At 49.7% G+C, this 14020-nt stretch overlaps 1 protein-coding gene across 4 annotated transcripts in view; it reads right to left on the bottom strand.

Annotated features, from left to right (window-relative positions):
- The window catches only part of ANKS6 (ankyrin repeat and sterile alpha motif domain containing 6), a 57494-nt gene that overhangs the window by 27232 nt on the left and 16242 nt on the right, over positions 1 to 14020 (bottom strand). For 3 of the 4 annotated variants that reach the window (XM_063082344.1, XM_063082345.1, XM_063082346.1), the window contains exons 6-11: positions 13176 to 13324; positions 11703 to 11901; positions 10911 to 10960; positions 7338 to 7541; positions 4474 to 4627; positions 3109 to 3278 (exon numbers count right to left, since the gene is read on the bottom strand). In XM_063082344.1, the coding sequence (XP_062938414.1) occupies positions 3109 to 3278; positions 4474 to 4627; positions 7338 to 7541; positions 10911 to 10960; positions 11703 to 11901; positions 13176 to 13324 (926 nt within the window). The remainder of the gene's footprint in view (positions 1 to 3108; positions 3279 to 4473; positions 4628 to 7337; positions 7542 to 10910; positions 10961 to 11702; positions 11902 to 13175; positions 13325 to 14020) is intronic. The other variant, XM_063082347.1, reaches the window with a different exon arrangement.

Here is a 14020-nt window from a genome sequence, read left to right as displayed (position 1 = left end):
TAGTTACTCATAGGATCTTACACATTGTTCACACTTTCCCTTAGCACCTTTAACACATTAATCATAGCTATTTTAAATTCCCTGTCAAATATCCCACACCTGTGTCATATATAAGTCCAATTCTTTGATTGCTTTGCTTCCTGGGAGTGTGGTTATTCTTGTCTTTTCATATGTCTTCTAATTTTTGCTAAAAATTGGACATCTTGTATAGAATAGCAGAGACTAAGACACATAGCTTTTATGCCTGGAAATGGGTAGATCTTTCCTTTTATTAAACCTTTAATGTTCCTTCTATCTAACTATATCCTAGAGTGGAAAAAGAAGTCCCTCAAGTTTTGAAAGGTTTTGTCAACAAGCTACTCATACTATTAATAAATTCTTTTCTCTTCCCTTTCTATAAAGAGAGACATCTGCAAATAGATCTTCTGATTAAGCAGGAGATAATTAGTATATCCCCACAAAACAGATCTATCCCAGTCAAAAGCACAGCAACATAATACTCTGGACCACGTGGACAGCATTACTGGGGAAGGGGAGAGTAAATATGAGTACTTGGGATTCCCTGTAATATCTGAACAGTTCTCTATATCCCTGGTATGTTAATGGTGTCATATCCCCATGCTCCCTAGATCCATACCCTTTGCTTTGTAGCTTTGTGTGCTTTCCTGCAATGGGCATGCTGACTGGTTTAAACAACTTGACTGGTTTTCAACCCATGCCTTCAGCCACTGCCATGATAACATGTCCAAGCTTGCCATGGACACACACATGGCCCAGCTGTCCTGGCCACCCCAGCCAATAGCCAGACACATCAGTAATCCCCCCAGATCAGAAGAACTGCCCACCTAAGTCTAGACTAAACTGCTGGTCCACAGATGCATGAGCTAAGTAAATGCTTTTTGTTTAAAACCATTAAGCTTTCAGGTGTGAACAGTAAGCTGATATACCTAGTGGGCCTTCTGGGCCTCCAGAGATCCAGGGAGTGCTGGTGCCTACTCTAATGCTGTCCATTCTGTGTCTCTTCAGGCTCACTTCACACTAATTCACCACCAGGTTAGAAGCCCTGCCTTGTGAATACTCCACCATTACGATGAGTTGCCTGTTTTAAGCAAAATACAAAAACCAGATTCAAGAGGCCCATATTTCGAATACTAATTTCTAGTTCTTCCTCAGGGAGTCTTTGAGAAGCACTTCATGTCTCGATTTTGCTGCTGGAGCCTCTGATGGAAAACCAACTTCCGTGTCCTCTGGTTTAGGGCAGTGGTTTCCAAGAGCCCTGGGCTGGGCTAGCTACAACAAACTCTCTTTGGGGGGAAAACAGATTCCCCAGAACCTATCCTGAGAGTTTCATTCAGTTATGCTGGGGTAGAGACCAGAAATCTGAAGTTTTAAACAGCTCTCTAAGGTTACAGCATATTATTATGTTAAGAATATCAGGTGATCATTGAAATAGATTGTTTCCTCGGTTTGTTTCCCAAATGCATCTTTTGACACAGTCAATTTCCTTTTATCAGAATATATTTATCTACAGATTATATATGACAGATGCATCCAAACAACATAATGGCTAATATAATTTATAACTTAGATGCATATTTCCAACAACTAAAGGAATCTAATAATATCTAACATCTGATAAGATCACCAACTAGAAACAGAAAATTAAACAGAGAAGAGAAAAACTGTATCAAAGCCTCAGACTAGCAGACTTACTTTAATGAGTAGCTCTGAGTTTCCTAGCAGCAAAGGCAAAAAGAGAATACAATAATTATATAAATTCTTACTATCTGATAAAAGAAAATATATCAAAGGATTATTAGAAACATTTTTCTCCAGTGGAATTCTAAAAAAGCTTAATTATACAGGTCATATTACACAATTTTGAACATAATGAAAAATAAGCTAATGTATAGGAAGAAACTTTTTCTGATGCTAAATTACAAAAGGAACCTAATTATGCAGGTCCTACTACAAAAGGGACTTTGAATAACAAAAAGAGTAGCGTAACCAACAATAGTTGGGCAGAAAATGAAGACTATTTCTCATATATCCATTAAAACACAAATCTCTTAGAAGCAGTTCTTTGGTGGGGAAAGGTTCAGGGATGAGGCTTAGGGAGAAAGCTAGAAAATATGATGAAGAGCGGGGTTGTACCTGGACTTGGGGTCCTCTTAGAGAAGGAAATGGGCTATGCCACACTACCAGGGGGTATGTGGGGAACCACTTGGAGGAGCCAGTTCATGTTCAAAACTAGGAACCCACACTCTGGGGGCTCACTCCATTAATCAACCAGGGCAAAGAAATTTGGGAGGGTGAGGGGGCAGATTCCAAATACACTAAAGATATCCCATTCCAGACAGGCATTTAGGGTTTCTCATTTACTGCCAACTCCGTAGACACTAACAATGTGGTGACTATTCCCTGGTTTCATTAATGGAGGAAATGGTGTCCAGAAGTAGGGAGGTGACGCTCTGGCTCTAACTCTGGTTCCACAACCTTCCTTCAGCTCCTCCCCTATGCCACAGTCTCACCTCTGGAGTGCTACATAAGCTGTCCTCTCACTCTGGAACTGTCTTACCAATGCGCCCACCCCAACCCCGCCCCTTTTAGCTGACTCCTCATCCATCCTTCAGCTCCCGATTTGGGTGGCATTGATGCCCTCAGCCTGGATAGGGAGCCCCGTCTGTGCCCCTGCAGCACCCTCCCTTCTCCACCACGGTCCCGATCACGCTGAAGTTCCCCTGGGTTCACAGCTGGGTGCTCTCTGCTAGCAGATGCTCCAAGGACGGGAGCCCATGCTCTGATGTTTGCTCTCATCAGCACACAGATGTGTGTGACACGAGGCCGGATGACCACCCAGGGGCTGCAGGCCCCTGGTGCGCACTCTTGTCATCTGGAGCACCTCGGCACCCCCCACCAGGAGATGCAGCAGGAGGTGAATGTGTCCCTGCAGGGGACCAATCAAGCCCTTCTCAGGAAGCCCAGGAGCGGCCGTCTTGTTTCTGGTCCTGTCCCTCAACTGTGGCACCGCCTGGGCTTCCTGGCACATGAGCCATGTTAGGACAGAATCTGTGAGTGCAACAGGAGGAGTGGGCACAGAACAAGCACCTTGCTGCTGGGAATGCTGCCACCTGCAGGGGAGACTGGAAGCTCAGACGGGCTGGACCCTGGTGCTGGCCCCACGGGACTTGACCGATGGCTGGGCTTCTGCTCAGATAACCCGGCTGCTTTTTTCCTCTGGGCAGCAATTTGGGACAAGACACTGTCTATGCTGCCACCTGAGGAAACAGAAATAGGAATGACCTCTGTGGAGTCACAGAACTTACTGCAACACGGGAGTGGGGGGACTGTCATGCGCTGACCAGGCTGGGTGGGAACCGCTTCTCCCAGGCTCCCTTTCCGCATGGCTTTGGGTCAGGGTTGACCTCAAAAGAGCTCTACAGGAGAACGTGAAGGTGGACATGAGGCAGCGGCCTCCACGCTGCAAAGGCGTCATGGTAAGAGGTGAGAAGGAGGCAGTGTGGGCAAGCTCCAGTCCACCCTCACCCTTCCCAGCTCCACAGCCAGCTTGCCCCACGGCCAACCTGTGCCAGCCTCCAGCAGGCACAGATGCAACTCTCTGCCCTAGATTCCCACAGGAGCCCCTTTAGCTGTCCTCAGCCCCACTTCCATCATCTGTACAATGGAGATGATAGCCTTACAGGCTGTGCGGGGCCAGAGCAGTTAATTCATCTAAGGGGCTAGGCACTGGGCCTCGCATGCACTAAGTGCTCAATAAATGATTCCATTTTTATAAATATTCAAAATATGCATAAAAATATTTTGCAAAGATATACACCAAAATGTTAGCGTGATCCCTAGCAGATCATCATGTTTTCAGTATTCGGCTTATCTGGTCTTAACAGCTTGTTCTACACGAGGCAAGCATACGTCACAGAATGGCATAAAGGAGGGTGGCCTTCCTGCAAAGCTTCCTTTGGCTAATTCTGGGTGCCCTGGGGGAGGACTACAAAGTATGCTGTAAGCCCAAAACAACCGCAGGCACTCTGGTTTGAGAGCTGCTTGCTACCAACTTGCTGTGTGAACCTGGGCAAATCTTGCCCTCTCTGAGCTTCAGTTTCCTTACCTGTTCAATGAAGGGGCAAAATGAGAAGCTAAGGTCCAACCTTCCTTCAGAAATTTTAAAATCCATAAGAACACCACGCATTTCTCTTAATTTCTTGTAAAATCTTATGAGAAAATAAACAATTACGAAACTTTATTTCCTCCCTCTCCATCCACTCTCTACCTCCAGAAAATGCATACAAGAAACTCTGAATTGTGAATTCACTGAAAAATCCCTTAGCCACATCATGGAGAAAGTCACTCGTGGGTGGTCATTTCTGAGACTGTCTGCAGATTGAGCACAGGGTGCAGTTCCCATCCTCAGCCCCCAGGAACCTTCCCCTCACAAGTGGCACTGCCGCTACCCACCTGAGCGGTTATGCAGCTCCCCGCCATGCCTGCTCACGCCCCCGACCCCGCTGGAGCCGCCTGAGGAATGAGGCGAGTGGTTGAAGTTTCCAGAACTGGCAGGAGAGGCTGGGCTTCTAGAGAGACTGGGAAATTTAACCGGCCTGACAGGAGTCTGCAAAAATAAGGTGGGTATCGTGGTTAGGGTTGGCTGTTCCTCCCTCCAGACGCACAGTCACATGCAGAGGGACTTGAGCTCACTGGTCCACCATGGCCAAGGCGGGCACCTGCCCAGCACACCCTGGCAGTGTATGCACAGCCTGCCAGGAGTCCCCTGGGATGCAGTGCACTTCTGCCTGCTGACGAGCAACCATTAGCTCAGGCCGAGCCCTGAGACACTGCTCCCCACACTCACCTTGTGTTCTCTCAACTCTAGTGCCTTGTAAGAAGAAACCCCGAGCATGCCATTCACTGGAAAACCCTGGAAGACCCCATTAAATCAAGGACAAAATCCAGCCTCCTCAGCACAGCCTGGCCCAGTGACCGGCTCCCCATATCCCAAGCCTGCCTGCCATGCTGCCCCTGCCGGTCCCTCAGCCTGGAATGTGCCTTCTCCTTCCCCTCCTCCACCTTAGCCCCACATCATGTCCTCACAAGGCCTTTCCCTATCCCTGCGTTGCCAGTGCTCCTGGTTATCTTCCTGTACAGCCTGCCCTTGCTCCACGCTTCTCTTGCTCTGCTCCAGGTGCACCAATCTCCTTTGAATTCCTTGAAAATGCGATCTCCTTTATGCCTCAGGGCCTTTGCCCATGCTGCTTGCTCTCCATGAACACCCACACCCCACTCTTCCCATGGTGGCACCTCATCCTTTAGGGCTCAGGGCTCGGAGGCCTTTCCTGCCCATGGCAGGTGCCCTCCCACTTAGGGCAGGTGCCTTCCCACACGGCTGTTCTTTTCCAGCACCCTGACCCTTTCTATCACAAATGTGAGAAGCATTGCTGTGGGCCACCCTGTGCCAGATCCCCAGTGAACCGTCAGCTCCATGGACACTGTGATCTCCACTGTATCCCCAGCACCCAGCTCTAGCCTCAGCAAAGATGACTGAAGGTTGCAGTGGGCTGAGCGGTGGACCCCAAAAAAGTATGTTTGTGTCCTAATCCCCAGAACCTGTGAATATTACCTTATACATGATTATCTAAGACGTGCTTAAGGATTTGGAGAAGAGGATCTTCTCTTGGAGTATCTGGGCAATTACATGTATCCTTATAAGAGAGCGGGCAGAGGGAATTTTGACAAAAGAGGAGGCAATGTGACCATGGTGGCAGAGACTGAAGTGATACAGCCACAAGCCCAGGAATGCCTAGAGCCAACAGAAGCCCCAAGAGGCAGGGAACAGATCCCCCCTAGAACTTTGGAGGGAGCGTGTCCCTGCTGACCCCTTGTTTTCAGACTTCTGGCCTCCAGAATTGTGAGAACAAATTTCTGTTGTTTTATGTCACCCAGTTTATAATGATTTGTTACAAGTCACAGAAAGATTCTCCCGTCAGACCCTGCTGCGAGCACCCCTAACTAAGGGAGGGACAGTGGCAGACCCCCATGCCCAGGATGCAGCCTGTCTGCGGAGTGAGTAAAAGAGAGAACACACCAGCAAAGGCCTGACACGCACGCGCCCTCTCCCTCTGCAGTGAGGCCGACGCCTGCTCTCCACTGGGAGAAGACTCTTCTGCGGCCTGTGAATCCCAGGTCCAATGTCACTTCCTCCTGGAGGCCTCCCTGACTGCCCCACCAGTTCCCACCACACACAACTGACCCTCCAGTGTTCCCAGAACACCCTTCACACTGTGTCTTTGTCACCCAGACCATGTCCTCATCAAGGGTGGGTGGGGCTGATGACCCTGGAAGTGGGGCTCAGTGGACGTTCACTGAGTGAAGGAAGCAGGGGACGTCAGCATTCTGTCCCTTTGGGGTTAAATTCTCAAGAAAATGCAGCCATAGGAAGGAGCCTTGGGGATGGTTCTGTGACTCCTGCCACATTCCTACCTGAGGGGAACGGTGGACTAAATGCAACCTGGCCTGCCTTTTTGAGAGCATCTCCAGGCGCCAGGCTCTTGGTCTCCCACTTGCAATTTGACATGACAACAGACCTGGGGGGATAGGTGAGGGCAGCGGTCAGCCCCATCTCACAGACAGAGCCGCCCTAAGCTTCTCCAGTCACGGAGCACACAGCAGCAGGGTCGGTCCTCAGTCCCCATCTTCGGTTTGCCTGTTTGCTGCATCTACAGTACAGACAGTCGACACATACAGAGATCATCTCCTACGCAGACAGGGACTGCCTCAATACACAACAGAAATAGACCAAGGGCCATGAGGTGAGAAACCTCCGTGCTCAAAAGGATAGAAATGACACTTCTGTTGGGTGCAAGAAAACACCAGTACTGCACACAGTTGCCTCCTAGTGTTTGCTCTTGGTAGCGTATCTGAGCAACAATGTAGCATGGGACTTGATTAGAAGCCAAGAAGCTGATTTCTGGTTCCAGGCCACCCTGACCTGGCGGGTGATTTTTAGCAAATTACTTCTCTCTGGGTCCCAGTGTCCTCATCTACTAAAGGCAAGGCTGGATTAGATAGATCAGGTCTTCAAACTGAGTTCCTTGGAGTTCCAGGGTTCCAGAGAAAAGAGATGTTCCCCCATCCCAACATTCTAATCGGTTTTACATACTGAGTTCCTTTGTAGGACATTAGACAAAAGGATATCACTAATTTAAAAGAAAAAAAAAAAAAACACAACCCCTCTGGATTAGCTGGTGTGAGGTCTCTGCCTGCAACACACCACAATCTTAGGGAGCAGTGAGCGATGTTAAAAGCCTTTTGGCCGGACGACTTACAGTGTCTGTGCTCCCACCACCCACGGGGTGGCCCCTGCCAGCTCTCTGGGGCAGCACAGTCTTCATGGGGTCTGCCTTCCCGTTGTGACATGTCCGGGACCGATCGGAGCTCCACAGCTCAAAACTGGAAGGGGGCAAGAAGGGCGGGATGACTGCCTTCAGCTTGTCGCTCGGGAGTCTGGTGAAGGGGGCTCCATTTCGAAGCTGAAAAAGAGAGGCTGAGGATTAGGCAAGCCCAGGAGGGCTCCTGGCTCTGGGGGAAAGATGCCAAGTTTTTCCTGCTTCTCAGAGAACAGTGCCACCACCCACCCTCCACCCAAGCCAGGAACCCAGGTGGTGTCCTCAGCTCTCCTCCCAGCAGCCAAGCAACACCCACGTCTGTGCTTCTCCAACCCCCCAGCTTCTCTGGATCTATCCACAGCAGCAAGATCAGGACTGGGCAGAGAGCTGAGGAGGAGCAAGTGATCTTGGTGTGCTGTAGGGGATGCAGCCCGAAGGACACGCAAGCTGGCCCAGTGAGGACAGGGGAGAGGGCATTCTAGACTCAGCAAGGGAGCAAAAGTGGAAAGGCCCGGAGGTGAGAGAGAGGAGCAAGATGAGGGTGCAGAGCTGCTAGGAGACTGGTGAGAGCAGAGCTGGGAGTTGGAGGAGGAAGGGGCAGGGGATGAGGGCTGGGAGCCCAGCGAACCCTCCCTTCCCCCTCCCACACCCCAGCCACGCCTCCCACGACTGACATTTTCAACTGCAACTTAACTTTAAATTTTGAAAATGTGATTTGGGGGTCAGTATAAAATCCACACAGTAATGACTGTCAGATCGTCAAGGAAAAGCATTCACACAGTCCACAGTCACTTTAATTAAGAAAAGACAGTGAACTTGGTGCCAGATGGTGCTTTGTGGGGACAGACACCCCACAGCTAAACCTGCCTCGAGAGCTGGGCATCTCTGCACTGATGGCTGCAAACGCCCACTCAGTGCGGTGCGGTGGCCAGGCCATCTACCACCTGCCAAGGGGCAGGCAGTAGGGTGCACTAGTGCACTCTGCAGGGCATGAGCAGTCAGGACAGGGGAGCACCAGGGAGGGAGAAGGTGGGCACACTGGGTTCCCACTTGGCTTTGCCCGTTTCTTCTGAGTCTGTTAACAAGTGCTATCCCTCTGGACCTCAACAACCTCATCCAGAAAACGGGGTGGACACTCACAGCTGCAAACCTACCACAGACGGGCATTTTCACTCCCTGGGGCAAGAGTCTAAATGGGTGCAACCTTTCTGGAAGGCAATGACATTCACACCCTTTGACTCAGGAATTTCATTTCCAGATATTTACCCTAAGAAATTAATCAGGTAAGTGGGGAAAAACTCAGGCATAAGGACATTTATGAGAGCTAAAATAAAAAATGAAAAAACCCAAAATCCAAAAAACCCTAAAGTGGGACAGGTCTGTCTTGGATGAAGAGCAGAGGGCACATTCCCATGATGGAATGTTCTATCACGTAGCCCTTAAATATGATGTGGCTAAAGAGTGGTTAATGATATGGAAAAGATGGTCATGACAAACTGTTAATAAACCAGGCTCAGTACAGCATGGGGAAGATAAGAAGAGTGCCAACCTCATAAGAGTATCGGGGACACTGAATTAGGTAATAGATGGAAAGAGGGGCTGGCACTCAGTACATGCTGTGGTAAGTGTTTGCTATTATTACATGTAATGGGATACAGTCACAGATGCTAAAAAATGCTCAGGAAAAATACTCAAAAGACATAGACCACAAAATGCCAACCACATTATATTTGGGTGTATAATCAAGGGTGGTTTTATTTTCCTTCTTTTTACTTTACTGCATCTTCCAAAATTTCTATAACAGCATTTCTGTCTTCAGACTGAAAGTCATTACTCTATTTAACAACGTGATCAGGTGTCAGGCGGCACAGCTCCCACCATCGGTGTGAGGGCCATCAATTCACACCTGTCGACATGGCAGGGCGCGGCGGGCAGATCTGGCCAGGACCCCTCGCTGGGCTCTGCAGTTCCAGGAGGTGCTCAGCTGGCTCTGCGAGCGCCTCTGCTTCCGCGTCCTCTCCAATACTGCCCTCTGCTGGCCAGGATCAGGGTGTTAGAGCTCCAAGTTTAACCACGAGGCTCTCATTTCAGAGAGGAACACGAAGCCAGGGGAGATCACACAGCAGGGTTTATTCTGGGCCAGGCACTATGCTAAGAACTTCCTGGGAGTGATCTCATTCAAAAACCACGACCGTGAGGGATATCATCCCCTAAATCAGAGGCTGCGAACTGTCTCCCAGTATCTACCTTCCTCATCTTCCTTAGAAATGGCACCGCTGATATTTAGATGGGCATGAAACTGCGTGGAACAGACTTCATTTCCCAGTTGACCATAGCATGACGTAGCTATGTGACTCAATTCTGGCCAATCTGATATAAGCAGAAGTGATGTATGGCAGTTTCCAGGACACTTCTTCAAAGACAGCTGGCATGTGGCCAAGGCCACCTCTTCTCTCCTCCTTTCCTGCTGCCTGGAATGAGGCAGTAATGGCCAGAGCTCTGGCAACTATCTTGGACCAAGAAGTGACCTCAGGAATAGAAGCCATTCACGGGGGACCAACAGGTAGAAGGGAACTGGTTCCATGGAGACTCGTACCAGTCCTGAACTTTATCTACTTGCGCGAAATAAGCTGCTGCCTTATTTATGCCATTTATTGGGGACTTACTGTTACGCATAGCTGAATCTAATCCAGATACATCTCTAGTTTGCACATTAGGAAACTGAGGCCTCTCCCAGGCTGGAAACATACCCTCCTCTTTGACTCCTCTCCCCTGGCTCTCTGTAACCAAAATGGTGAGCCTTCATGCCTGATGTTGCCCATCAGTTCCTACCCGTCAATCCCATCACCTCCCCAGGAACACGCCCAGGGCTGACAACTGGTACTATGGGTCAAACGCGTCCCCCAAAAGCTCATGTGTTGGAAACTTGATCCCCATTATAACAGTGTTAAGTGGGTGGGAAATCCGATTATGATATTGAAAGGTGGGGCTGTTGAGGGGTGATTGGATAGTGAGGCCTGTGCCCTCGTGAATGGATTAATCCATGAGTGGGGTAATGAGTTATCACGGGTGTGCACTGGTGGCTTTATAAGGACAGCAAATGAGAGCTCTTGCCATTCTTGCCATGTGATACACTGCGTTGCTGCAGAGTCACCACCAACAAGAAGGCCCTTGCCAGATGTGTTCTCTAGGGCTTGGACTTACCAACCTCGGAAACAGTACGAAATAAATTTTGTTTTCTTGTAAATTACCAAGCTTCAGGTATTTTGTTGTAAGAAGCAGAAAATGGACTAACACATTTGGCCACTAAGCACCAGCACGGCCCTGCTCACAGTTTGGGGCTGGCATCGTTACGACTCCTTGGTGCCAGAGCTGTGCCCACCGTTACACATTTTGATCATCAATCCCATCTGTGACCACCACAAAGAAACAATGCCCACATCCCTCCTTACAAATCAATCAACTAATGACTGGCAGAGACCTAAAGTGCTTTTAGAGAAGCCCCACACTCACCATAGTTGTCAATAACGCATCCCCCTTTTCTCCTCTTGTGCTCCTGGGACCTGAGAGACAAATGGAAGTTTCCTGAAATGACCCCCTACATATTCACAGCATGACAATGAGTGACTGGGGCGGTCTTCATCCTGGAAAACCAACTCTCCTGGGTGATTAAATATTAAATAATAATTGATATTCAATATTTTAATAGAAGGAAAGCACCATAAGGGTATCTCAGAGCTTGTTTTCCACCCTTCCATAAACCACTGCTGTGCTGGGTCAGACACTGGTGCAGTAGCTCAACAGTCTGTCTCAAATGGTGGTGCCAAGGGAGCTGTCTGGGTACCGGGAATCTGTTAGAAGGAGGTTAGCTAGTCAATTTTCACATCAGTATGGGAATCTCCTTCAGCAACCTGGCAAAGTCATCCAATCTGTTGAATACCCCCAGCGATGCGGAGGTCACTACCCACCCCCAGGTAACTCATTCTACTTCGATCACATTTGATGGCGGGGAAAACTACCTATCAAAGGCAGGAGAGAGGCACTGACTGGCCTGTGGTTCCTCAGCAGCAAGTGTGGGTCAGGAACCCGGGACTCTTGCCACAAGCCAATACTTCCCCATTCACGCTCACAGCAGCTGTGTCCCTGCCCAAGTCTCTTCTCTGCCACACCAGCCACCCTGCTCCAGTGTCACATTCCAGCATCATCTCACCCAGACATCAGCCCAGGAAGTAGGACAGAGGGCAGAGGGTGCAGGGTCAGAATGTCCTGGAAATTCTACCACACACCCACACGGCCTTTTCTTACCACTGTCTTTGGTCGTGGAGGTCGCATCAGGGAGCCCAGAGCGGCTTGTCTTGTCCTGGGGGGTCGCCCTCATTGTGGAGTCCAGAGCTGGCTCAGGCTCATCAGAGAAAGGCAAAGGCTGGTTGCTGGACAGCCCACGGGGCAGGGTCTGCATCAGTTTGAGCTTTCGGAACCGGTTGGACATTCGGCTCCACCAGGACTGCCAAGGGAACACAGAGCAGAGGTCATACTCCAACGACAGCAAGGAGGGTGGGCCAGGACCCACCCGTCCAGGGAAGGTGAGTATGCTGCACATGTGCTTGCCACCCTCCCTTCTCCTGGGCAGCCATCACCAATCAACCACGGCACCCCTTCCCGATAGGCCATGGTTGCTCACTACATCCTTCCTGACCTGGCCCCGAGGAGGTCATTTCCAAAAGACTGGAGGTGGCAGTGAGCACAATCTGCCATCCCTCATCTAATCCAGCTCCTCACTGCACAAATTGAGAAACAGAAACCCAGACAGAGGTGCAGACTTGCTCGAGGTCTCACAGCGACACAGAGACAGGCAGATGGACACAGAGGTGACTCCGAACATTCTAACATCCATCACTGAAGGGCCTCCTTCCTCCTATTCCAGTGACAGTGTGAGAAGTCAGGAGTCTGTCCCCAGGCCTGGGCCATCTGCTCCTGTAGCTGATCCCTCCCCACGTAGAGAGAGGACAGGTGCTGGCCCCAAGGGGTCCTTATCACCCATGACTGCTCAGAGGTTACTGCACAGCCCCAAAGGAAGCCTGTGAGGGCCTGGCCTACAAAGGTGGCATCTATGTGGACAAGAATGGGAGGAAGACTATGGGAGCCCAACCAAGCAATGGACACAAAAGGAAGGCCACATCTGCAGGTGTCAGAAGGTGCTGCTGCCCAGATGGGATGGGAGGTCAGCAGACATGGCCAGTGTCATGTTTTGCTTTCTTAGGTATAAGTTTGATTTCAAACAAGTAGAGCAGGATAGGGAAGATGAGAAATCCAAATAGTAAGACTCGGTTTGAAGTTGCAATCAGCAACCAGAGCTTGCTTTTGGTGCCCCCAGGAAGAAGCCGAAATCACTAATATCCCACATAGTAAAGCAGTGGCTGCAGACAGCCTGAGAAGAGAAGTGTTTCGCAGAATTTTTTTAAATTCCCTACATCTATAAATTGAGATTCCACATCAAAATCCGAATTTCTGGTTTCTCCTGAAAAAAAAAAAAAAAAAAAAAAAAAAAAAGGAAGATCTGGCCACATTGACCCAAAGTAGCTACTGCTGCCATGAAAAGGTTAGGATCACCCAGTTTTCCTGGCCCCCACCATTTCCTGTTGCTCACCCCCAGCCCACTTGCCACCCATGCAGGGAACCCCCAGCCTAAACCAGCCCTGGGATAACAGGAAGCAGCAGGCTGCCCCCAACCCTCATCTACCTGGCCCTCTGAACCCCTTTAAGACAGGAAAAGCAAACCTTCAGCCCGCCCTTGTCATCGGGCAGCACCGGGATGCTCCAGGGCTGTCTGAGCCTCGAGTAGGGCGGGGGTGGCTGGTGGCCGGGCCGGCCTCTGTCTTTATTCACCTGCATGCAGACAGATGCCAGCAGTCGGACAAGCTCCGTGTCTATGGACACAAAAGGCAGCATTTTACCTGCAAATATGTCTGCTGGGCCATGGGGAAGGGACCCGAGATGACCCGTCAGCCTTAGAACTCAGCCCTGCAGCTCCACAATCTGAGTAATTCCAAAATCAAAGCACCTGCCTCTCTATTTGATCTGTAAAAGGTGGCAAATAAAAGCCAGCAGAGCTTAATCTATTTAACCAGAAGGAAAAACCAGAAGCTCTCTCCCACAAGGAAGGCAGGGGGCAGACTGTTTTAAAGTACAGGCTCTGCAGACTGCAGAGGTTCAAATTCTGCTTTTGCCCTTCCCTGGCTGTGTAACTGCAGGTAAGTTACATAGCCTCTCTATGCCTCTGTAAGAGGGGGTGATATTAGCACCCTTCACATAAAGGTATCTCAGGATTCAAGGGAGTCCTTTAGAGCACTTAAAGTACCTGAGATACAGCATGAGCTTAAGAAAGGTTAATAGTTATTATTAACTCATCTAGGTTATTTTTTAAGTTTATTTATATTACTGTTATTTTTTTACACTCTATGATGTTGTTGCAGAGCAGTTGGAGGGGAGGGGAGGGGGAGAGGGAAAAAAGAAGGAAATACGGTGGGAGGAGGGGTGGGGTTGGGGCCTGTAGCACCCCCCTCATTCCTGCAGGGGAGACCAGGGAGCTTCCAGCAGTGGCTTGGTCATTACTGGGCTGGGTG

Source organism: Cynocephalus volans, chromosome 17, assembly GCF_027409185.1.
Source record: "Cynocephalus volans isolate mCynVol1 chromosome 17, mCynVol1.pri, whole genome shotgun sequence".
Lineage (NCBI taxonomy): Eukaryota > Metazoa > Chordata > Mammalia > Dermoptera > Cynocephalidae > Cynocephalus > Cynocephalus volans.
The sequence above is the reverse complement of the archived record's forward strand: the minus strand, read 5'-3'. Positions and strand labels throughout refer to the sequence as shown.